Here is a 27,471-nt window from a genome sequence, read left to right on the forward strand (position 1 = left end):
CTTTTCAGCCAATTTCAGTCCTGCCAGCTCTGTCGAAAGTACTCGAAAAGATAACTGTTCGACAAATTACGGATTTCATTGATGAAGAATAATTATTGCCTAAATTTCAATCTGGGTTTAGAAAAAATCATAGCACAAACACTGCATTGATAAACCTGTTTGCGGCGAGAGACAGCGGCCGGTGTGCTCTTTGATCATGCTTGATTACTCGCAGGCCTTTGACTCCATCAGCCATGGTTTGCCACTCAGCAAATTGAGACACTTTGGATTTGGAGATATGGCAATTAGCTGGCTAAGGTCGTATTTTCGAAACAGATCCCAGGTAACCAGGATTGGTGCAGACACCTTGCCTCCCCTTAAAAACTTAGGGGAGTCCCGCAGGGGAGTTGTCTGGGACCCATCTTGTTTACCCTCTACACAGCCGACCTTACCACGTGTGTCCTTCACTGTAATGTGCATGCATATGCAGATGACTGGCAGTTGCATATTTTCTACCCAATCGGCTCATTCAACAGCGACTTTGAGGATGCAAACATGGATCTTGAGAGAATAAGTGAGTGGTCAAGGAAGCACGGCCTTAAGTTGAATGTTGAAAAATGACAGTGATCCACATTGGATCACCACCCATCGTAATCAAAAAAATCTGCGACGGTGAAGTGCATATTCAAATTGACAATGAAAAGCTTAGGGTTTGTGACACTGTCAGGACTTTGGGTGTGGTTCTTGACAGTGGTCTTACCTTCTCCAACCACATCACTTACGTTTCTCAAATTGTTTTGGGAAGGCTGTGAGGACTGTACAGATTCCGTTAGATTCTTGCAGAGACTGCAAAATTGAAGTTGGTTCAGTCTCTGGTGTTGTCAGTGATGTATTACTGCATTCCTGCATACGGCAGCAGTATTTCCCGGGAGGATATGAACCGACTTAATAGGCTGCAAAACACCGCAGTTCGTTTTGTCTACGGACTTCATAAGCGGGAACACATATCCTCTTTCTGGGATTCTGCTGGTCTGCTGCCAGCCGATGCTGTATGCAGAGTGCAAACTTGTTGTCTCATCCATCCGGTATTATCTCACAGAGAACCAAAATACCTGGTGGAGAGACTTGTGACACGTGGAGCAATTGCTCGACGGGGCACTAGACAGGACACCCTCCTCCACACTCCAAAAGTTTGGAAATAGGAAGGAGGGGGTTCTCCTATTTCGGCCCAACCATTTATAATGACCTCCCCTATCAGTTAAAAAGCCTTTCGGCCTTAGCTTTAAAAAAAAGGTTAAAATGCATTGTAAAGCAGGCAAGTAATTTGTTGTTGTATGTTTATCCTTGTACATAATTTGTAGTTATGATATGTGACTTGTAAATGTTTAGTTTTAGTGACGTGAGTTATTCTGTAAACCAATATTGTATTGAGAAGCGCTCAAGAATAAATGCATTTTGATTTGATTTGATTTGATTAGCAAGGGCGAGTATTGTGGAGTTTGGGAATGGATTAATGTACCTGCAATACTAAGACTGCTTTCAGAGTAAACTAATGATTTCCCCCTTATTACTAATTAGTGTAGTTCCTATAACAAACTATAATAACTATATAAACTAACGATCTGGTAACATATTTGACGTTTGTTTCAGAGAGTTTAGTGCTGGTGCAGAGTCAATGGTGGTTTGTCAAACTCCGGCATATGAAGAACCATTTTCAGTTTCCTCAGATTCGTCATATCCCTCTGGGTAACATTCTTTAAGTTAATTACATAAACATTTATCTAGAAACTTGAAGCAACTTTTTATGAAGACAGAGTACCCACCAAGCTGTGAAAACTTTAAAACCTCTAATAAGATTTAAAAAATACATATTAATGTAACACAAAATTATTGATGGATCTAGTTGTACCTAACAACTAAAAGTAATTTTCTCAACTTAAGTTTACACAAACAGTTTAAATAAAAGGCAATATAAAAATCGACCTCTTAGGGAAAGCTCATATTGGGATTGCTATCACTTGGGTGTTAAAGTAAGAAAGACTGTAGCTATTTACATGCATAAATAATCTAAACCCTTATAAAAATTTTGCTCAATTCCAAACTCTTTGTAAGAGTGAATCTGTGTATTTGCAGCCATCAGTATTTTGCCATAACTGACATTAAATATTACTAGTTTCTGTTACCACCTCGTTTATGTTGTATTCATGACTGTGATTTTGACTGTGTTGATCATGATATATTGCTAGAAAAATTAAGCAGACATGGGATAAAAAATGTGGAATTAAAATGGTTCATTTCATATTTAAAAAGTCGTAAACAAAGAATTATTTTACAGAAATGCCAAACTAAATATAAGTCAGAATGGGGTTATACACCCTATAGAGTTCCTCAAGGTTCCATTCTTGGACCTTGTTTATTTTTAATCTATGTAAATGATTTATGTAATGTTACAAAAATGCATACTTTTCAATATGCAGATGATACTGCTTTAATCTGCACTGAACAAAAAACATTGGATTTTAAACAAGACTTAATTACTAATGAGTTTCAACTCCTCGGGGACTGGTTCACAGCAAATGGTCTATCTATGAATGTGTCAAAGACACAACTAATTCACTTTTCAGTTGCTAATGAGAATCGAGTCGAGACATTGATAAATTTGAACCAAACATCAATATATTCTCAAAACTCTGTCAATTACCTGGGAATTGATATAGATTGGCAACTTAATTGGCAAACAAACAATAAGAATCTATCAAAGAGACTCAGATCAGCTATACTTGTTCTTCGGGTAATTCGACATACTACAAATTTAGACACACAATCAGCAGTATATCACGCTTATTTTTCTTCCATCATGAATTACGGTTTAACAGTATGGGGTTCTTCTAGTCATGCCGAACAAATTTTTATCCTCCAGAAAAGAGCAGTTAGAGTCTTAGCCAAAGTGTCTCGAATTACTCACAGTAAAGAGGTTTTCATTCAGTTTAAAATTCTTACTTTGTATAGTTCTTATATCTTTAAACTGGCTTTAATGGTTAAAAGTGATTTTGACACATTCATGGAAGATCAACATGAACATCCTCATAACACTAGATTTAAAAACAATATAAAACCAGTTCAACACAGACTTAAAGTATTCCATTTATCTCCTCAGTACATGGGTCCAAAAATATACAACAAATTACCTTCTTCAATTAGGGACACTGATTCATTCCCTAAATTCAAAAAGAAGTTAAAAAACTTTCTTTTGGAAAAGGCCTTCTTCTCATTGGAGGAATATAGGTATGGAAGCTGTGTAGATGTTAAGGCTCAGCATATGAAATTTATTTTAGTAATAGTTTTAGTATAGAGACTATAAATTATTGTAACAATGACAAATCACCTGTCTGAATATGATGTTATGTGATTATTGGAAAATAAATAAATTCAATGATAGAACCGACCTCTTCTAACAAATAATCAAGCAAAGGTCTGTACTGTACCTGTTCTACATAATAATAATAATAATTAGTAATTACTACTAAACATACATGAACAACAAGAAAGGCGCTAGACTCTTGTCACAGCACCAAATAAATTTCTGTACAGAAATCAGCTGATGACAGTGAAATATTCTAAAATGTGTTGTATATACAGGGTGGCTGAAAAGTAACTTACACCCCCCATTAACTTTTTAACTATTTGAGATATTTGAAATCGGTTTGCGGCAACTTGTTTGGATGTGAAGGGCTACAAGAATTATGGTCAGTTTTCAAAATATTGCCCTTAGGGGTAGCGGGGTAGGGGGTAGCTCAACAATTTCAATTAGCAAGTATAGTCGAGTTTGGTATCATTTTGCAGGTCTTGACAAAACATAACGATTAACATAAAGAAAATAGAAATCAGACCATTAATAACAAAATGGCAGCTAAAAATGATTAAGACAATGGTCATTAAAAGTAATTTTGAACTGCCATTTTGTTATTAATGCTCAGATTTCTATTTTCTTTATGTTATTTCTTATGTTTCGTCAAGACCTGTAAAATGATACCAAACTCAACTATACTTGCTATTTGCAAATTTGAGCTACCCCCTACCCCTGCTACCCCTAAGTGCAAAATTTTCAAAACTGACCATAATTATTGCAGCCCTTCATATCCAAACAAGTTGGCGCAAACCGATTTCAAATATCTCAAATAGTTAAAAAGTTAAAGGGGGTGCAAGTTAATTTTCAGCCACCCTCATGGTTATTTGAATTTGAAACGTTCTAGGGTGCAATTTTGTTATTAGTGGGCAGATTTTGGTTTTCATTATGTCAATTTTTATGTTTTGTCAAGACCTGTAAATTGATAACAAACTCGACTATACCTGTCATTTGAAAATTTTGAGCTACCCCCTACCCCCACTACCCCTAAGGGCAAATTTTTCAAAATTGACCATAATTATTGTAGCCCTTAATATCGAAGAAGGTTGCCGCAAACAGATTTCAAATATCTCAAATGGTTGAAAAGTTAAGGTTTAAGTTAATAATAATTTATAAATAAAAAACTTTTTTAAAACAAAACGTTTTCAAACACACTAAAAAGTAGAAAATAATTTATAAATATGTGGAGAGTATAAATACTTGTAGGATTTAAAAAGAAAAACGTTGGGTGCATGCAATAGATAATTTACAATTACCTTCATCTATTGAACTAATGTATTATTATCAATTGCATGCACCCAATGTTTTTCGTTTTAAATCCTACAAGTATTTATACTCTCCACACATATATAAATGATTTTCTACTTTTTAGTTTTTAATGTGTGTGGATGTTAAATCTATTTCAAGCATCTATATCAGGTTGAGACAGAGGCATGTGGGAAATCTAAGGTTTATTTGAGTTTCTTTTCATATAATTATGTATTAGATTGAATGTATGGCCTACCTACTAACTATAAATATATCAATCTATTTAATTAATTGTTTACTTTATAGAATACTAAATAAATAACAAATGACAATATTAACAAACACCTTTATATCAGCAATCAGATTGTTTCAATTTATTTTGAAATGTTTGTTCGTATAAAGAATCTCTTGGGAGCATAATCTGTACCTCTTAACCTCTGCTCTTCGAACTGTCAAATTTAAGTATTTACAGCTGACTTAAATTAATTGATATATTTACATTCTTTCAAATGTAAACATGGAAAATTTGAAAGCCCATGGGGCGTAGCCCAAGGAAAATATGAAAATTTAATGATATAATATTGCATTGTCAACCTATGTTGTTGATTTGTAACCTATGTTTCAAATTTCAAGTCTCTAGCTAATCGGGAACTTCGTTTAAAATTGATATCAAAATTTGTAGGAAAGCGACTAGCGAGCTAATAAAAACAAGGCCATAGGGCGTAGCCCAAGGGAAGTATGAAAATTAAATGATATAATATTGCATTGTCATCCATTTGAGAGCTATGTTTCAAATTTCAAGTCTCTAGCTCATCGGGAAGTATCAAAATTTGTAAGAAAGCGGATCAATAAAAACAAGCCCGTGGGGTGTAGCCCAAGGGAAATATGAAAATTAAATTATATAATATTGCATTGTCATCCATTTGTGAGCTATGTTTCAAGTTTCAAGTCTCTAGCTCATCGGGTACTTAGTATAAAATTGATTGCAAAATTTGTACCGGACCAGAAAGCGAGCTAATATTTTAAAATAGTAGGGTGGGTTGAAAAAAATCAATAATTTTTTTAAGTTGTAATACCTTGGAAAAGTTTCTAAATTGTAACACAAAAACAGTGTAAAAATATTAAAAATATTGGTTGTTATCTTCCTGTCGCGCATGTGCTCTTAAAGTTTGAACAAAAAAAAACTCATTTTTTATCAGAAATGTTTACATTTTTTTTTAATTTTGATTTTTAACATGCAATAGTTTAAAATGCCATTTGATATTTAAATAATAGTATTGTATGTTAATATCTTCCGGTCGCACATCTCTGGGGCTATTAATTAACAGCTGTGTCTAAGGAATGTCGGCCTTAGTCACTAACAAGACTACAAGATCGCGCCACTCATCCTACATTCATCTCCATTCATACTTGGCTTAAAATACCTACTATGTATGGTCGCCATTTCATTAAACAGTATTAACAGTATTAACATCGGCTGCAAATATTGCCAAAAATCAAGAAAAACGTAATTTTGTACTAGTTTTAATTAAAATTTAATAATCAATATCAAAATGTAATACCGAAAATCTGTTTGTACACATTCAGATAGTAACCTAACAAAAAGAACAGAGGAAGTCAGAATTGATCTTTCGGTCGCGCATTACAAATTCACTTTAGCACGGCACTTTCGGGTCAGTGACCCGTGCGACGCTATGTGATTCCGAAGTGTAAGATTCCGAAATTGAACAAAACAATTGAGATGATAATGTATCCCTGTGCGGCATTACAAAACACATTACAAAACTAAAATTTACTATTCTAGTGACAGCAATAAAAAAATACCCCCGCCGCAGCAAACCTGCCGACTAAGCGAATTTCCATTTGTCTGAATTGATTTTCAGTTAAATATATTTTAATAACATTAGGTTTAACGAGTACCTAGGTTTGCTGCTACAAGGAAACTAATAAAGTGTGTTTTTGAGTAAAATATTGATAGCTTAGTAATAAATAAATAAATTTGCCATGTTTGATCAAAATATATCCATAAACAAGCAAACTACAACATTTGACAATATTCTCCATAAGAATAACATGGGAATTTTAAAATTACAATTTTTTAATTTTCTTCGTTACTAATAATCGAACAAAAATACTTTCATATACTAAATTATTTGTTTTTTTAACCCTCCGAGTGTCCATAGTTTAGGCCTCAATGTCCGCCTATTTTTGGCGCATTTGCAAGGTTTTATTAAAACCGATCTGAGAAGCTTAAAACAATGTTAATTCTACTGTTCTATTTACCATTCAAATCAAATCAAATCAAAAAATCCTTTATTCAAACAGTCAAGTCAAGAATAAACATAACTATACATTTGGCAAATTTACTACACTAATTAATTAAGAGCTATAATCTATATGTATACACTTTCTCCCCTACAACTAATTACTGTTCAACCATTACAACTAACTATTGATTTGACATACTAATATCTAATTGAAAAAGTCCCCAATCTTGTAGCAGCATTTATCTGACAACAATTTGAACAAAGTGGTTTTAAATCTTTTAAAATCTGTCAAACCCTTTATGGTGCTAGGCAGGCTATTATTATACAATTTTATGCCAGAGTAATATGGAGAATGTTCAATGGTGGAGGTGTTATGTCTAGGGTATGTAAGGCTATTCTTTTGTCTTGTGTTATAGTTGTGAAAATCAGAGTTATTTGGAAAATTTGATAAATTTTGTCTTATATACAAAATTAAATTATATATGTATATACTAGGAAAAGTAAGAATTTTGTGATTTTTAAAAATACTCTTACAGGATTTTTTCCTTTAAGTCCAAAAATAATACGGATAATTCTCTTCTGCATTTTTCCCCAGAAGATCACACCATAATTAAACAAGTGATAGACATAACCGTAATAAACCATCATGAGAGTGGATATGTCAACAGATTTAGATAAAATAATGAACATAAAATGAGCTTTATTTAATTTTTTTACAACTTCACCAATATGATTTTGCCAAGTCAATTTTTGATCCACTGTGATGCCTAAGAATTTAACTGAGCTTACTGAATTTAGAGAAAGATTCAAATCTAATTTTGTTAATGAGTCTGATTTCTGGTAGTTTTTTTGGAATTCCATCAGAAGAGATTTATCTTTATTTAACGCCAAACCATTTGCTTCAAACCATTTTTCTAGCTGAAGGAAATCTTGTTCAGCTGTTTGTTGCATGAAAATTTTACTATGATCAGTGAAAATAATGGAAATGTCATCAGCAAACATTACTGATTTTGACTTTAAAATCAAAGGTAGGTCATTAATATAAACCAAAAACAGTAGTGGACCTAGTATTGAGCCTTGTGGCACACCCTCTGTGACTAATTTGAAATCAGATTTCAGATTTATTAACCGTAGGTCCACACACTGTTTCCGCATTGATAAAAACGAGGTTATCCACTTTATAGCCATGCCTGACACACCATAAAAGTTTAGTTTTTGTATTAATAGGCTATGGTTTACACAGTCAAATGCTTTTGACAGATCACAGTAGAGACCAGCTACTGCCTGCGATCTGTCAAGAGCACCTGTGACTTCGGTAATAAATGAAATGAAATGAAATGAAATCAACTTTATTCATACTTTGCAAACATGTGCACGAATGGCGTCATTACATTGGATCAAAATCATAATGCTTAATCCTAAAAAAGTACAAAAGATATAATCACTATTGAAAAAGTTCTTATTCTAATATATTATGTAAGAGGAAAAATTCGTTCTTTGAATACAGGGGATTGGTTAAAAAGTACATTTTAAGATTATTTTTAAATTTTGTAGTCCTTGTGTAGTCCTTTAGTTTTGTTGGAAGAGCATTGTAACATTTTATACCCATATACATTGGTTTTTTTTTTTTCAAAAAATCTTAATCTATGTGAAGGTGTTGCATAGTTATTTCTGTTTCTGGTACAATATTGATGAGAATCCCCTACCAGTGAGACATTATTTGAATTTTTGACAGTATATAGTATACATTGATAGATATAATAGCTAGTCATTATGCCTAGTTCTTCAAATTTTTCCCTAACAGAATCTTGCCAATCCAAATTTAACATAATGCGTATTGCTCTTTTCTGGAGAATTAAAATTCTGTCTAAATTAGCTTGTGATGTTCCTCCATAAATACTTATACCAAAGGATAAATGTGAGTGAATATGAGCAAAATAAACCAATTTTAGGGATTCAAGTTTACAAAATTTTGATAATCGATAAAGTGCAAATAGGCCTGTTGACATTCGATTTGCCACATGATCAATATGATCATTCCAGCTTAATTTACTGTCTAAATATAATCCTAGAAATTTAGTGTTCTCAACAATTTGTATATCTTCACCGGCTAATTTTAGTGCTGGGTAATCTGAATTGGTATTAGTTTTTAGATTAAAGCGTGTAAAATTAGTTTTGGAAAGATTTAGTTATAGCTGATGATCTGAAAAAAAGTTATTGATGTTCATCAAGTTATCGATGGCAGATTTTTCTATCTCATGAACAGATTTTCCGCTTACAAGAAGATTAGAATCATCGGCATATAAACAGATGGTATTCATTGTTGAATTTGAAATAACATTGGGTAATCCATTGATATATGTAAGAAATAGTAGAGGACCCAAAATAGAACCCTGTGGTACACCATGTTTAATTGTTCTCAACTGCGATCTTGTTTTAACCATCTGGTTATGATTGTTTAAGTGTGTAATTTCTACGAACTGTTTCCTATTAGTTAAATATGATTGAAACCATTTTAGTGAAATTCCTACAACCCCTAGTCCTTCCAATTTTTTTAACAATTTATGATGAGATACACTGTCAAATGCTTTGCTTAGGTCCATAAATATTCCAATTACTTTATCTCCCCTATCTACAGAATCAATTATTGACTCAATATATGTAGCAGCCGCTGATATTACAGAATGGTTTGATCTAAAACCGTGCTGCTCTTTATCGAGTAGATCATTACTTTCTAAAAATTTAACGAGCTGATTATACATAGCTTTTTCATAAATTTTAGACATGACAGGTAACAAGGCTACTGGGCGATAGTTTGAAACATCTAATTGGTCCCCTTTTTTATAAAGAGGTTTTACTTTAGAAATTTTTAATTTATCTGGAAATATGCCGGATATAAATGATGAATTTACTAAGTGTGCAAATGGTTTTTTAAGTGAACTCTGGGCATGCTTTATTACTGTTATGGGAACATCGTCGAAGCCTGATGATAGTTTATTATCAAATATGGAAATTATTTTACTGATATCTGTCTCACTGATTGGTTCACATCTAAATTTATTTTTTTGGTTATTTATTACTAAATTAGGTACTGAAAAATTGGGTGTATTTATTTTTGGAATTACATCAGAATCAACTACATTGACATAAAAATCATTAAAAGTGTTACATATAACCGTAGGGTCATTATATACTTTTGAATTTACCTCTATTTCATCTATGCTCTTCACAACCTTTTTTTTGTTTTTTATATTTAAATTAATTAAATTCCAAGTTGTCTTGGACACATTCCCTGATCTCAAAATTTTTCCATCCATATAACTTTGTTTGGCTTTGAAAATATTTTTTTTTTAATGCTTTGTTCATTTCTTTAGCTGAATTCACTAAAGATTCATTTTTTGTTATCCTCCCTAATGTGCTTTTTTCTATAATTTTTTTCCTCTCGGTTTCTAGCTCATGATTATTCCAAGGGACTTTTTGATCAGTATCTCTACATTTAGTAATAGGAAAGCATATATCAAAGTAATACATAAAAATACTGTTGAAGATGTTAAATTTCAACTCTACTGGTGCAAAGTAGACCTCCTCCCAACCCTCCTGACTCAGCATATTTGAGAATTTTTTAAGATTTTGGTTAGAAAATATTCTTACTGATTTGGTTATTGGTTTATTGTTCATATTTTTATTGGGCAAGTTGAAGGTTAATAATTGAGCATCGTGATCAGAGATTTGTGTGTTTAAACCACTAATTTGCATGTTGTTGGGATAAAAATTAATGAAAACGTTATCAATAGCACTCTCAGTCTTTTCAGTTACTCTAGTTGGAAAATTTACTAAAAATTCAAAATTATGTGAGCCAAGAATATCATTAAGTAGTCTAAACTCATTACAGTTTGGGTTTAGAACATTTATGTTAATGTCTCCAGTCATAATTACATTAGTGTATGTTTTTGAGAGTATTTCCAGGGATGCATTTAGTTTTGTCAAAAAGATATTAACATCAGAGATAGGAGAGCGATATATACCAGCTAGCACAAAAGAAAATGAATCACATTTAAATTCTATCAAACAGCATTCAAATTCCTTTTCAGATGTTAACTGATTCATTGACGGTAAATTCAAACTTTTAATTTTAAAATTTTTAGCCTTTAAATTTGTTTTTGATAGTATTATGACTCCACCTCCAGCATTTAAACTACGTGAATAAAAAGTGTTAATATTATATCCGGTTATGGTGAGAAGGTCCAATTCATGACTTTTCATTTTGTGTTCACATAATACTATTATATCTGGGTCAATTTCTTGAATAGTAATTTCTAATGGTTCTATTCTGCTCGGTAGATGTTGAATATTAAGGTGAAAAATTTTTAAGATGTGTGAATTTTGTGATATTTTATCGTGTGCTGCTGGTTTACAATTTTTTACTTTATTGGTATATTTTTCGGAGTGTCGGAGTTTAAAGGTAGGTTGTGTTTATGGGCTGTGTGAGATTGAGGGATGTCTAGGAAGTGGGAATTGTCGTTATCTTGTCGCCCACACTCACTTTCACTCACACCGGACTGACTCAGATCACGCATCACTACACTGCCGGACCGACTAGAACTCTTAGGAGATGGTTGCTGCTGCGTGATGGAGCTGATGTCACTCATTCTCTTGATTGGACAGGGTGTGGAGGTGTTAGTGTCTGTGAGCTGCTCTTGGAATGCTGTGATGTCCGGGACAGGCAGATGCGAAGTTATTAGGCCTCTCAATGTCTCTACAAACTCTTCATGAGAAAGTCCTCTCCATAAGCTTCTTCTTGCATTTTGGTTGTATGAAACTATAACTACATTAGCCTTGGTTTGCTGGTGAAATTTGACGATGTTTTTGATGAAATGCTCAGGCTTAATGAGGTCTCTAACGCAGCCCATTGCTGAACAGATTAAAGTTTTCAGCCGCTTAGACCTGAAATCTGTTGTAAGCTGATCAAAAGCTACATCATAGTCAATCTCACTAGGTTTGCCTGAGAATCGGTTTTTTGTGATCAAACTGTATACAGTAGGCCCTCCATTTATTCTTTGACAGGCCAACCTGCTGTACACCAGATCACGAAAACAAGGACGTCCGTACCTCTCTCGGAAGGCAACAGCCACACCAGCAGACATGTGATTCGGATGCTGAAAGTCCGATGAGATGGTATGGGCCAGAGCAACTGAGGAATCCTGGTTAATTTTTCCAAAAATATCCTTCATATTGGTTTCTATTACAGATATTCTGTTTCCTATGAGGAATGGCTGAGATGAGTTTGAGTTTGCGTTTGTTGTAGGCTGTGCTATTTCAGTCTTTCCTTCCCCTGTGATAATTTTCACAACCATTTCAGATACTCTTGCTTTCCCTCTCTTGTTTAGATGTTGCCCGTGGTTTGTAAATAGGTGGCGAGGTAGATGGTGAAGTGGTAAAGTGAAACAGTTATTTTTAGCAGCCATTTCTTCCAATTTCTTATTGATACTTGAGATTTTTAAGTCTAAATTAGGTTGATCATACCTCAAAGGCAGTGTTGCTAGAATCAAGTTTGGACCTTTGGATCTTTCAAACAGACTCTGTACTTCGTTCAGGAATTGTGTTGAGCTCATGGTTTCAATGTTGTTTGGAACCTGCAATTACAAGCACAGTATCCTCTTTCTTCATGTTTTTAGTAAAGGTGTCTATGTCCTCAATCAAATTTCTAAATTTAGCTCCAGGCCTGACACAGGAGAAAACGCTCAGTGTTGATCTTTGCTCAACACTATGGCTTAAATTTTTTCCGTGACTGTCGGCTAAGATAAGTAGTTGTCGTTTGGAAGCCCCCGATACCGTAGTTGCTTTCTTGCATTTCTTATTGAATGTCTCATTTTTCAATGTACTATTATTCTGATGAAAGTGTGTAGTGGGAACTTTCACCATGGTACTATATTCATGATTTAAGTCAGTCTCAGAGAGTTCCGTAGAAAGAACAGCAAATCGAATGGCGTTTTCCATATTTGATGTATGTAAATTATTTATCTTGGTGCGACAAATAGTGTTTGTTGGTTTTATCCAGGGATTATTGTCCGGTTCTGAACTCCTTAATACAGGGAAGCAATGCATACATCCTTGAGTTTTGTTTTTCATTGTTTGTATTTCATTTTGTAAATTTTTATTGTCATTTTGAAGGCAGTTTATGGCACTGTTCAGACTCAAAATTTCAGTTTTTGCTCTGTTAAGTTCTTGTATGAGAATTTGCGTATGAAAATCTTTTGTTATTGGTCTACTACTAGACGAGTCACTTTCCTGTGAGATGTCAGCACTTTTCCCCTCTGACGTATTTTTTTCTGATAGCCTTTTATCTAAGCTTTGTGATACTGCATCTTGCTGATAGGTCAGGCCTAGGTCTGGACTGGTACTAACACCACGTTTGTTCCCAGTTACTGTAGTTGAGGTGTTTTCAGAGGCAGGGGAAAATGGGGAAACTGTTGAAATGTTGTTGACTCCAGAAATACAGTTTTTGTTTATTGATTTCCTTAATGGCTTAGTCTTTGACCTTTTTCTTATTTCTTCGTCAATTTCCTTTATTGCCAATTTTAGATTATCATTAATTTTTTTCCCATTGAAGAAAATGTGCTTGTGCTCGGTGTAGCTACTCAATTCACCACACCTACACACACTAGTTTCTCTAGTTCCAAAGAAGGTCACCTTAAATATATGTGATTTCCCTTTCACTTCTATTTTATCAATGATAGCTGGCCAGTGGGGATGGCCTCTTAATTTCACAATAACCAAATCATTTATTTGAAACTTGGATTCCATTGTGCCAATATTACATACAAAATTAATTGATAATACGAAAATTAATTCATATATATTTATAATAGTTTACAATGTGTTGATAATTGATTGATTAAATTGTATATCAATAAAATATATTAGTTCAATTCAAATATGATTTCCAATTGAGTCTTGCTTTCAAAATATTAAAATAAATTTATTGCAGCAGATAGTAATTAGGTAAAATTATGTAAACTTTGTAACATTTGGTTCCATTTGATTGTCTGATTTTCACATATAAAACAAAATAAATTTAATTTTTTATTGAATAGTAAAATATTTTATATAAACAGAAAAGCAAAGAGAGTATTTTTAGATAGCAAACACAGACAGATAGTGCATAGAAACAGTAGAGAAAGAGGGAATGAGTTGGCTCTAGATATCAGCTGGTCAAAGGTCAGTTGACTCACTCCATTGGGCTCTGATTCCTTATCTACCCCGTCTTATCTCTCAACATCTACTCTTGCAGGTAGTTACCCAAATTTTATACTTTTAATCATTAAAATGTCACACGATGGTATAATTTTAGACACCTATCCAATAATAATCTTGAAAAGCAAAACTTACTTCACACTTTGGTATCAATTATAACTTTAGAAAATTGCTAAAACCACTGATAAAGCACAATTATTCAACAGAAAGACACACACATGTACTGCTCCAACAGGGGTCTTCCCCCACTCTCTATAAGGGTCTCCCCCATAAAGCTAAAGATTGCATCTGTCGTACTCCGTCCCTTCCGGAATCCAAACTGACATGTATCCAAAATTTGGGATGTTTCAAAATGATCACACAATCTATTGAAGACGACTTTCTCAAATATTTTTGAGAAACTAGGCAATAAAGAAATAGGTCTGTAGTTGGATATATCTTTTGGGTCACCCTTTTTAAAGACTGGTATTATGTTTGATAGTTTTAATAGGTCATTTTGTTTGGAAAATCATGGGCTTCAATATTATACATATAACATAAGGAACATTTGTTTCAAAAAAATTTTTTAGGTAAAAAAAAAATTGGGAAAAAAAAATAAAATAAGTTCGCGCTCAATGAAATTGGATAAATTATAGGCCTATAAATATTTGAAAATAGCCACTTTGTTCTAAATTTTATAAGGATTACAAATATATAATAATATAAGGAAGTAGATTTGCAAATAAATAAGTTATGGGCAAAAAACAGATTTCAGTACATAGCGTTTAGCTAAGAATGCATAGCCTAACCATAGCTAGGAATCTGGCTGATAATTTACATCAATATCACTACCTACTTCTTCAGGATTATCAACCAGCCCTTCAAAATCACTTAAATCTTCTTATAATGCACCACGTATATCACTACTTTTGATTTTTAACACTAAAACAATGATAAACGTAATAAAACACATCAGTCATCGGTCCGAGGGTAACCTAGCTATTTACAAATACGCACGTCAGCTGTCTGCTACAATTACGATCGGCTCGGAGAACATACAGCGCTGAGACAGACCTCTGGAGAAAGCTTAGAATATAACGAGAAGAACGATACCTAACTCGATCCAGTTCAATCCGATTCAGTCAGTCATAGAGCCTTCGCCGTAAACGATGTTCGCGCGTCGAAAAATCGACGCGTGTGTCGCGCGTCGATTTTTCGACGAGTGACACTCGGAGGGTTAAGCTCTTTAAAAAGGTCTTATGAGAAATTGGGAAATTTTGTGTTTTGAGGGTCAAAAGTGAGAAAAACCAATTTTTACCCCATAAAACCCCCCGTAAAGCCCCGTTCCCATGGTCCAATCGTGCTGGTTCGCGAACTCATTCAAGTTTATCCCGCTTTACACCTTTAAACCAAATTTCATCAAAATCGGACAAAAATTACTCAAGTTATCGCGTTCACGGACGTGTATATATATATATATATATATAAGTCTATATATTAATAAGCAAAATAATAAAAACCAGAGTACCCTGAAATTCATTTTTCATTTAAACTGATACGTATTTCGGCACTAAGGCCATGATCACAGTATGAGTGTTATGAAAGTATGTAAACAATTAAAATAAATAAATAGTTAATAACATATGTTTTTAATTCATAGTAAAATTTTGATTAAATGGTTAGGTATATTTTTTAACATGTAGATCTGTAAGATTCTTCTCTGATTTGTCACATTTTTTCATGAATTGGATTTTGTTTTTGTTTTTGCATTATATTGAGAATTTGATCTCCGTGTTCTTTTGAATGTAGGTATATTTGTAATTCTTCTTTTATATCCATTTTTCTCCCTTTTTCTCAAAATTTAGAATTTTGACACAATCTTCTTCTAATTTGCCATAATTATGATTATTTTCTAATATATGTTCTGCATACATTGATCGTTGAGATGTTTGATTGTTTGATTTTACGGCTTGGATGTGTTCTTTGAATCTGCATGAAAATGCTCTTCCAGTCTGACCAATGTAGAATTTGGGACAATTTAGACATTTAATCTTGTATATTCCAGATTTGTTATATTTGTCAATTGTATGTGGGTTCTTGTTTGATAGTTTATTAATTAAATTGAATGCGTTGTTTCTAGATCTATAGCTAATTTTGAATCTGGATTTTTTTAAATGTTTTTCTGATTGGTTTGTTTAATATCGAACTGTACGGAAGACAAATAAACTCCTTCTTCTCTTCTTTTTCTAAATTTTGGGTTTTCTTATTTTTCATTTTCTTGATTAATTTATCTATTAAACTATCTTTGTATCCATTTCTTGAAGCTATGTCTTTTATAATGTATTTTTCCAAATTGTAATTATTTTCATTTAAAGGTACTCGTAACATTCTGTGTACCATAGAGTTGAAGCTTGCCATTTTATGTTGCCATGGTGCATTTGAGTCAGCAGGAATAACAAAATCTGATCTGTTTGAGTGGCTTTTCTATAAATTTTAAAATAATGTTTGTTATTGTTTTTTCCAATTGTTAAGTCAAGAAAATTTATTTCATCTTTTTGTATTTCCATTGTGAATTTTATTTTTTTAGATATTCTGTTTAAATAGGATAAAAAGTCATTGCACGATTTTTCATTTCCTTTGAATAGACATAATATGTCATCTACATATCTATGCCAATATATTATGTTTTATTTGTGAGGGTTATTTTTGTTCATCTTATTCTCTTCTAAGTCATTCAAATATATGTCAGCTAATAGGCCAGAAAGTGGTGATCCCATCGCTAGACCATCACATTGTTTGTACAATTTAGTATCATACTGAAAATAATTTTGATTAGTTACGTTTTTCGTTAATTTAATTATGTCATCAATTTTGTGATTTGTAATCAATTGATTTTGGTTTAAATTATTTTTAAGAATTTTGATTGTATCTTGTACTGGAATGTTAGTGTACATGTTAGTTATGTCAAATGATACAAAAATAGTATCTGTTGGTATTTTGATATCTTTGATTTTTGTTATAAGGTCTTCAGAATTTTTCACATTATAATTGGTTGTATTTGTTAAACATTCATGAATTTGTTTGTTAAGATACTTACAAATTTTATATCCTGGAGCGTTTTGGTAATTTACGATTGGCCTTATTGGGTTGTTTGGTTTGTGCATTTTGGGTTGACCTCTTAAATTAGGTGCTGTAGGGTTAATAGTTTTCAATCTTTGTTTTTCAGCTTTTGTAAGTGTTTTGCATGATGTAATTGTACTATTGAGGGCCTCTGGGGACATCAAAATGAAAAAGTAAATCGGTCCCGGGTCTAGGTCTTACCGTGCCACCTACGGTAATAGCTACTTCCCTATAGGGAAATTCGCTAAAAAGACCTATGGTAGGCAAATGAGGATTTACTCTACGCCTAATGCATTGTTTAGTGATCATTATGGTTTTTTCAATCGTGCTACAACTGCAATTAGCCTCTGGTGTTTTGCAAGACGTTGGCATAGTCCTAAGGATGAATACAAAAAACATCAAAACATAAACTTCATTTGTGAGAATTCTTCTCACGGTATTCAAAGTTTTTACTTAGATCCTTACAAAACTTTACATAGACGATGTTTAAAAAAAAAAAAACTGTGCCTCTCTGCGATTATAGGCTATTAAGAATAAACATTATATTAATGTATTAATTAAAATAACAATTTCCTGTCAAGTATGTAAATTACAATACATTATTAGATATAAACGCGTTTCAGTTCAAATAATGCCTTACAAAGTACGGTGTTTTCTAAATATAATCATTGATAGCTAGAAAATAAAATTAGAAACTGTGCCCAAATCGGTAAAATTCAGACCAAGTCAAAATGTAAATCATGACATAAATGAACACCTACATAATTATTAGGCGTTAAATAAAGGTACAAACCCCTAAAACAACAGTTAGCTATGGCTTAAAAGTAAATAGTCTAAGTAACAAATCTAGGGGGACAAGAGTCAGAAAATGCTTTATCCAGGCGTAAAATGATTCAAACCAATGAGCATTTAAAAATAAGTAAACACACTATAATGACTAAAAAAATTAACACAACCATTCAAGGTAGCATTAACATTGGTTATAAAACTCGGGTAGAATATTCCAAGGTCAGAGTCGATTATAACCTTTACACGGTCCGTGAACAGATACTTCAATTGCTTAATGGCTCGCCATCGCCTTATTTAACAATTATCTTAATTGCAAATTGTCAGAAAAAGTGACTATCCCAACTTCGTGCAAAACAATAGAGGCTATTGCAGTTGTAGCACAATCGGAACGGTCGCTAACCAAAACAGTAGAGTTAAGGTTCATCCTCATTTGCTTACCATGGGTCTTTTTTTTGGAAGTTTAGGTAATGATCCTTGGTTGCTGTCACTAGAATTGTAAATTTTAGTTTGTGAGCACAGGAATACATTATCATCTCCAATTTTGGAATCTTAAACTTCGGAATCACATAGTGTCGCCCAGGTCACTGACCCGAAAGTGCCGCGCTAAAGTGAATTTGTATTGCTATTCGCGACCGAAAGATCAATTCTGTCTGTTGTTTTTGTTAGGTTACTATCTGAATGTGTACAAACAGATTTTCGATATTACATTTTGATATTGATTATTATATTTTAAATAAGACTGTTACAAAATGACGTTTTTCTTGATTTTTGGCAATATTTGCAGCCGATGCGCTACCCTAAGATATTAACATACAATACTATTATTTAAATATAAATTTCTTATTGTCTTGTAGATGGTATTTTAAACTATTACATGTTAAAAATAAAAAAAATTAAAATCGTAAAAATTTCTGAAAAATATGAGTTTTTCATTTTTTGTTCAAACTTTAAGATAACAACCAATATTTTTATATTTTTTTTACCCTGTTTTGGTCTTACAATTTAGCAACTTTTCCAAGGTATTACAACTAAAAAAAAATATTGATTTATTTCGACCCACCCTAATATATAGTGCCAGTTTGGACTCTTTTCTATTCAGGTATGCTTGCTATCATCAATAGACAGGTTTTTCTTTTCAATAGATAGTTTTCAAAAGCCCCAGTAACATGTTTCAATACAGGTTATTTTAGGAGATATTCATGATGATATCAGTGTTTTTGTTGTTACAGAGTTGATGGGTGGACGCCTGGCAAAGTACAGTCATCGGTAGAAAAAGAAAACATGTCCATTCCAACTTTGAGAATGTCCACAGAAATGGATTTGACCAGATTAGTTGAGAACCCAGCTTGTAGAACTAGGTTCTCTGTTAACGAAATGGATCTAACAGAGGTTGCCAATTCATGCAGATCTGCAAACTTTGACCAACAAACAAGATTTTCTCTAGGAATGGACTTAACAAATGTAGCTACCGGATATTCCAACCAAAATACAAAATATTCAGTTGGGGATATGGATTCATCTGAAATGGCCCGGTCTCATCGTGTACTTGATCAAACAAATGGCCATTCTACGGGTATGGACATGATTGGTAGATATTCAATTAATGGAATGGATTTGACTGAAGCAGCTAATCTTCATCAGACACTTCCCAATCGGAGATCTGCAAGATTTTCTGTTGCAATGGACTTTACTAATGTTATTGGTAATCCTATGAGCACAATAAGATTTTCATGTAATGAAATGGAACTGACTGAAGCAGCCCGACCATTTACATTCAGTGAGCAGCCTTCTAAAGATGAACACTCTGTGAATGCATCTCTGAATGGTTCAGAAGAATTGGAGCTAACAGAGGCTGTTGAAGGTGCACAGTTTTCTGCTGTATCTCCTAAGTATAAAAGTATTGATGTCGGTTTAACAGAAAATGTTCTATACTCTGTAAATAACACACGATATTCAGTTAATAACATGGATATGACCAGTGCTGTAGCTTCAGGCATGTCAACTAATCGTAGGAAATCTTCTAGATATTCCTTGGTAAACATGGATTTAACTGAAATCGTAGACAATAGCTCTGATGCTTTGGAACTCACACAAACTATTGGGGACCCTCAAATAAAATCAGGGTTGACAAAAAATTCAGTGTGTGAAATGGATTTGGCTGAGAGTGTGGACCAAGGTTTTCCCGAAATATCCAATCGTATGGATCATCAAACTAGTGATAGTATAAAACTGGAGTATTCTGTTGATTCAACAAATCTTATGAACCTGACTAAACCCATACACAATGCCCCCGAATTTAATGAAGAAGATTTAATACCCACTCCGAGTTTTAAAGCTGATGATACCTGTTCGTCGTTTTTGTCCGGTGAAGATCTTAAAAATGTTGATGAGAAATTGAGTGATACAAGGTTTTGCTCCACCTCTACTTCTCAATCTTCAACCACAACTACTACAGATGTTCCAGTAGTCAATGAGAATGAACAAAATAACCCCCATAATACTATCCACGTAACAAAGCATTCCCACCAAACCACAAAATTAAATGATTCTAGTAACAAAAGTTCCTCAAATTCTGAAGGCCAGTTAAAAAAGGATCTACTAGGATCTGAGTTAAATGTGTCATTAGTTGAAAAAGTATATCCCTCAGCAAAAACTGTAGATCGAGAAGAAAATCTTAAGGAAATCCTTGATTCTTCTAAGCATGAAAAGAATCTTTTAAAAATGGTAGAGAAAACCTTCACAGACAGTGAAACTGAACTAAATGAAAATAAACTATGTTTATTGAATGTTGATAACTGCTATAGTGAGGATGATAAATCTTCAAGTTATTTGAAAAAAGAATGTGAACAAGAAAACATAATAATTATCATGAGTGGTTCTAATCATTATTCTAATATAGAAGGTGGCACCTCAGAGCAAAAAACCCGTTCATGTGCTACTTACCAAAAGGATTTAATTTTTGAGAATGAGTCTAACAATAAAGACCCTATTAGCAATGAAACTATGATAATTGACGATGCTCTAAATACTTCTATTACAAACAGCACTGACATCATAGAAATAAAAGCAAATGAAGTTGAACATTCGTGTTTAGATGGTGAAACAATACCTGAAACTATGACTGAAGGAAGTTGTTGTTTGAATGAGTCTGTCATGAATATGTCACTAGGAAATACCTCTGTGGATCAAGTTCAGGAATTTGAAAACTGTAACGAACAAGTAAAAGGTATCGATGTCATTATTGAACCACCATTTTCTTTTCCTTTATCAAACCTTGATGAGGAAGATAGCCAGAAAATAAGTACTATTCATAAAGATCAATCCGCTGACTCCAAAATGTCACCAAATTCATCCTTGAATTTGTCCAACAGAAGTGTTTTTTGTAATAAAAATATAACAATGACACGTGGAAGTAGTAAAAGTTCAGTTATTACATCTAACACGTCTCTAGAGATCAGTTGTAAGGATACTTCAATTGAACTTAAAAGTAATTCAAATTGTAAGATTTTAAATCAGTCAGAAAGCAATATTAGTCATGGAGTAGTCTCTCAACACCCAGAAGCAGTTAGTGGATGTAGTAAGTATGACAATATTTGTTTTTAACATTTTTAGGCAAAGATGGTTTTTAGGTCAGGGATTTAAAGGATATTGTGATAGATAGGTTTTACAGGTAGCTTACCTTACTGCAGAAATAGATGAAAATGCACCATGGCCCGGATAGAGGGCTGCACCGCTTCGTACAAAAAACTATTTCATAGTAGGAATTGTGCACGCGGCTTGATTTTTGCGCCGAGCTTTTAGTGATGCAATATTATTGTGATCGCAGGAGACGACGATAACTTTTTAGTAATCATCGCATAAGACTATGTTCAATATATTGCCAGAATCGTGAGAGATGATAATGATGTCTCCGTGACCGCAGAAAATGTTCAGTTTTATGTTGTGATTGTGGAAGACAATGATAATGTTTCTGAGCCCGTGGTTAAGTAATCGGGATTTGTGGGAGGCAATGATGGTATCTCATTGTCAGTATTCTACTTGAAGCAGTATTGTTTGCTTGTAGATAAGCAGTAGACCTACTTTGCTGTGATCCCAGAAGACAATGATAAGGTTTCTAATACTGTGATGAGCATTTTGATGTGATTGCGGGAGAATATGATGTCCCATCAACCGCGGAAGAATGGGATATGCTCAATATTTTGCTGCGTTCACAAATAAGTTTTGACCGTGGAGATATATTAAGTCTTTAACAACCCTAACTTTTTTTTTAAGTAATGCCTTTTGAAGAAAATTAAAAGTCCTTAATTTTGAATTAAGTACCTTGTTTCATCATCCTTTTATCATTTACTTAAAAATAATATTTAACTCTCCATCATAACGTTAATTTGAATTTTAAATGGAAGATATTTGACAGATTATGTTATGTCAAATTACATAAAAGTTCATGATATATTAAATATTTAGCACGATCAAAAATCTGAAGCTTGAATATGTCTACTTCCTAGCTCTGAAATCACTCTTAGTAAGCTTCATCTAAGGGTGTAGGGCCGTAAGAACCCTAAATGCGGAACTGAAATGCACAAGAAATAAACACATAGAATTTTCGGAGCTAGTTCAAAATATTCTTTGTGTTTATTTGTGCTTTTTCATATATTTCCGTCAGCAAGGTTTAGTCTACTGTTAAACCTTTCTACCACAAAATCCTAAAAAATATTTGTTTATCTTTTTATAACTAGGCTATGCCTTGATATTTGAAATAATATTCATAAGTAGGCTCCTGGATGGATATTTATATTTCAGATCAAATCAATGTTCTGATTTTTAAAGAGGTTGGCTTCCTCTTTTAACCTTGCATTTGGCCGTCCACATTATTCAGTTGGTAATGTTCAGGTAGAAGTTGAAAAATTGATTTTTTTTTATCAAGTGACTTGTGGAAAATATGTAGCCTAATATTTAAAAATGATCCACGATAAATTTCAAGTTCAATCATTTTGTTTGTCTATTATGATTGTGTTAGCAGGGTTGCCACCAGCCATGAAAACCTTGAAAAGCTTGAATTATGCATGAATTCCTGTGACCATGAAAAAAGGCATGGATTATGCATGAATTTCTCCATTGGACCATGAATTTTCAAAATCAGGAAAAATTCTACCAGTACCATTAAATTTGCCACATATAAAATATTTCATATTTAAAAACAGTTCAAGAAGACAAACAGTAAGAGAGAATACCATATGGTGATAATTATTTAAAATTTTCCACGTTCAGAAACAATTGCTTAGTTCATTCCAATTCATTTTAGGTTAGATGCTGATGTCAGCTGAGTCTTCCCAAGGACTGTATGAAAAATCATTAGGTGGCCTACCCCCGCGTATGGTTAAAGGGGCAAGGGGACTTAAACCACAAAAACAGAAGCCTTAGACCATTCACAGAATTGAAACGGGCCACATAATAAAACAATAAAACAAGCTAACAATAAAACTTAATTTCCGGCTCTCACGCCTGATGTTTTTAGCCTTTTGGTTAAAACCACAGACAATAGACCATTAATTGTGTCTATAGTCTGTGATAAAACCAATAAGTACATTGTGTAATAAGACAAACCAGAATACAGGATATTTCATGACATTCATATGGGGGGGGGGGTAAAACAGATCTTTTTGGCTGGGTGAGCGAGATTTTTGTTTTATTCCAGTGGCAAGACTGAATTAGACCTACACTTAATATATTTTACGATTCTTCTCCAATTTGTCATTTATAAAAGCTGGACCTGTTTTGTTTTCAACTTGGTTTTGAATGTATATTTATAAATCACTATGAAATAGTTGGATTTCATGTATAAAAGTTTAATTCAATAGTAACACACAAAAAAATCAATTTCTGAAATCAGCAAAACTCAATTGTGTTGAAATTATACAGGGTGCGAGAAAAAAATCTATTTTTCGCAGCACACTGTTCATCGACAGGTCGTCTGAGGATGGTGGGGTTAGGCTCGTTGGAAAGCCTATACGATGCCATTATCTGTATTCATAGAGCAGTGGTTACCTGAGCAACACGTGTTTGTTATCGAGCCGTTTAAAAAAGTAATGATTCAGTCATTGCAACTCAGCGGCATTTCCATGCATTCTTTGAATAAGGTCCGACATGAAGAGGTTTCGGTGAGATTGTCTGTATGGTTAATCAACAAAATTGAACAGATTAATACACATTAATCTGTAGGGATAAGAATTAAGATCGAACCTCAAAATTAGTGTAACCGAGCGGTCAGACATGTTTAAAGCAGATGTTTGTTTTCAAGCGGGCATACGAGGACTGTTTTCCACAGCAGCACGGACTCTATCGAATGTTAGTTGTCTGACGTCTGATCTGACTTTGGACGACTTGTCAGCTTCTTTTTGAACGCAGAAGCCATTGTTCTAAAGTTGATTGTCCACCACATGATTGTGCCACTTGACGGAATCGACGTCACCGTAATTTTAAAAAAATGCACCGAACTGCCGCTGAGTTGTAATGACTGAATCATTACTTTTTAAATTTGACTCGATAACAAACGCACAATGCTCAGGTGACCACTGCTCTATGACCACAGATAATGGCATAACTTCATCTATGGTGTAGGCTTTCCAACTAGCCTAACCCCACCAATCTCAGACGACATGTTGCTGAACAGTGTGCTACATAAAATAGATTGGGGTTTTTTTTTGCCGCAACCTATATGAGCACATTGACTATGAATTTTTTCAAACTACCAATGAAAACCATGAATTCTGCATGAATTTTGTCATCCCACTATGGTGGCAACCCTGGTTAGTGTATATTATATGTCAAACTATATTGAAAAGAATGCAACAATGGATTGATACATACTTTTGATATATGCGATCGCGTACAATTGAAGTTTACATTACAGGAGCTGATTTTTACTCCCTAGGAAGAAAAATTGCTACTTCCCCCCGCATCACGTATTCAAAATAATGGTGTTTTTTTGCTGCATTATGATGAAAAAGAAAATTTTAAAACTGGTAGGATTACAGTGATATAAAAAAAACTTAACACTCTTGTGGCAGTTCACTTGACTCTTAATTACTGTATCATGTGTAAAGCTATAATTAGTGGATAATTTTACCATTGATTTTTTGAGGATCATTAGGATATAGAATCAAATGTATAAATAGCATTTCTATACTTATAAAAGTCAAATACCATTCACTGACTCACTGATCACTCTATCTCAAAAACTACTAACCAAAATAACTCAGGAATTGGTATAAAGATTCTAATCAGTCTCTAGGTGTGCAATAAGAAGCGTTTTCAAGAAATTCAATCAGGGCTCAGCCCCAGTGGCCTTTAAAGTTCCCATTTTATCCTTACGGAGGAAAGATTTGTTTACATCTGAACAGATGAATATTTTTTAAATTTTACTAGCTGTTTGGCCCGCTCTTCGCTCAGGCATTTTTTTGTTTAATAAATTATAAATACAGCTGTAAAAACTTTGATTAATCTGTGTACTGACGTACTTGATGCAATCATTGAGATACCTTCCATAGATCAAATGCCTTCAAATTGCATAAAGAGGTCATGAACCTTTTTCCATATGGAGAGACGTCCAAAGGCCACCAAAAAGGTGTAGGTACTTTGTTCAACTTAAAAATGCAAGATGCATATTTCTAAAAGAAAGAAGAAAATAGAAAATTACACAAATAACGCACACAAATAAGCTGTGTAGTGTCAAATAGAAGTAGTAAAAACCATATTAGCCAAGCACACAACCCTTTAGATTGATAAACCATAAATAAAAAATAATAAAATCTCAATATGAACAACATGGGAACTTGGAAGTACGGTGGTCAGAGCCCTGAGGTCTAAATCAAAATTCTGGCTCTGTCACGACCTTCTACACAAAATGACCTTCAAATAAAAAAAAGAATCATCAAAATCCGTCAAGCGGTTGTATAGAAATCTGCGAGAATATCATAAGTGCTTGATAAGTTAAATAACTTCCATTCCTAGGCTAATAAAAATTGCACTATCATGCAATTTCAGATGAGTACGTTGCTCTACAATCCCAGTTCACGTTTTAAGCAGATTATGTAAAAACTACTAGCTTTTTATGTTTTTTTTTGTTTGTAAAGAAATGCACACTATGAAGCCAAATATGAGGAAAGACACTTCTGCTTGGTTAAAACATCATAAACACTGTAGACCTGTAACTGATTAGGCACTTTGAGGGTTATAAGAACCACAATAAAACATGGGGCAAGGTTTTATGTCACTGTTACTTTAAGATAACACATAACCCCCAAAAAAGTTATGAGAGTTCTGACAGTACTATTGGAAAGTAAGGTTTTTTAAGCATGTAAACCAGTAAACCTATGTTTTCTGGCCAAAATAATATTTGGCATCACACTGATAAAGGAGGTTTCAGAGTGATCAGTCCAAAGCTCCTGGTAGAAGGACAGTTAATGTTGTTAATAAAGACAAATATATGTTTCTCTCATATTTTAATTAACTTAAGTGGTCACATATATTAATTAACATTTTTGTGAGCAAAGCCACAACGGTGTAAGCTAGTTTAACTATAAAACTAAATATATAGAAATGAATTTAAAATGTTCTTGACATTTGTTTTATTGTTTTAAGGAGGAAAGAGAAGTTTTGAGGCTGCATTAGAACCTGAAAATGACACAGAAGAAAGTCCTGTCAAACAGTTATGTATGTCAAGAGAGGAACGCTCTACCGAATATGAGATTCTGAACAATATCACTGTACCTTCATTTCTAATGGACACAGTGTCTGCACAAAATGAAACTGATACATGCTTAGATCATAATGAAACACCAGAAGCTCAACATCATATAGACTCTACAGCTCACATCCACACTGAAAGTGCATTGTCTACACAACAAAACAAACAGGGGTTTAGTTTGCTAATAAATAGTTCATTCAAATGTAATATGTCTGAAAATCTATTGCGTCACGAAGTGATAGATCTTTGTGAGTCAAGTTTTGATGCAACAACGACAGAAGTGAGAGACTTAATGAATAACAGTCGTTACAAAACGACAAATGTGACCAACAACGAAGAGGTTGCATGCAAACAACAGGACAATTCTGATTGCGTAGTAAGAAAATGTGACTCTTCTGGCTTTCATGAATTGGACAACAAACATTTTGACCAAGGACCGCAATCAGAATTGATTAAAGAAGAACTTGACAGTGGCAATTTAAACACTGAAGACACTTTAAAGACTGAGCTAGGAAGAGAAAAAGAAAGTTGGTCGCTGGAACCATTAAACCTTCCCACAGACATACAGTCAAGTATCTGCTTCAGGTAAGCTTATCACTGATCTGAAATTAATTGTGTCACATCAGGATGTACCGGTACTTGATATTTCTATCAAGCATGTATCATGATGTATTTTTAAATTC

The 27,471-nt window shown here is 33.5% G+C and overlaps 1 protein-coding gene across 1 annotated transcript in view; it reads left to right on the forward strand.

The window, feature by feature from the left end:
* Positions 1–27,471, forward strand: part of LOC128983120 (uncharacterized) — a 127,240-nt gene that overhangs the window by 41,678 nt on the left and 58,091 nt on the right. Inside the window, exons 4-6 of the mRNA XM_054402287.1 lie at positions 1,630–1,725; positions 19,272–21,619; positions 26,683–27,373. Coding sequence (XP_054258262.1) covers positions 1,630–1,725; positions 19,272–21,619; positions 26,683–27,373 — 3,135 coding nt within the window. The remainder of the gene's footprint in view (positions 1–1,629; positions 1,726–19,271; positions 21,620–26,682; positions 27,374–27,471) is intronic.

This window comes from Macrosteles quadrilineatus, unplaced genomic scaffold (assembly GCF_028750875.1).
Source record: "Macrosteles quadrilineatus isolate MER2022 unplaced genomic scaffold, UCM_ALF_1.0 Scaffold_1__1_contigs__length_201487025, whole genome shotgun sequence".
In the NCBI taxonomy this organism is placed as follows: domain Eukaryota; kingdom Metazoa; phylum Arthropoda; class Insecta; order Hemiptera; family Cicadellidae; genus Macrosteles; species Macrosteles quadrilineatus.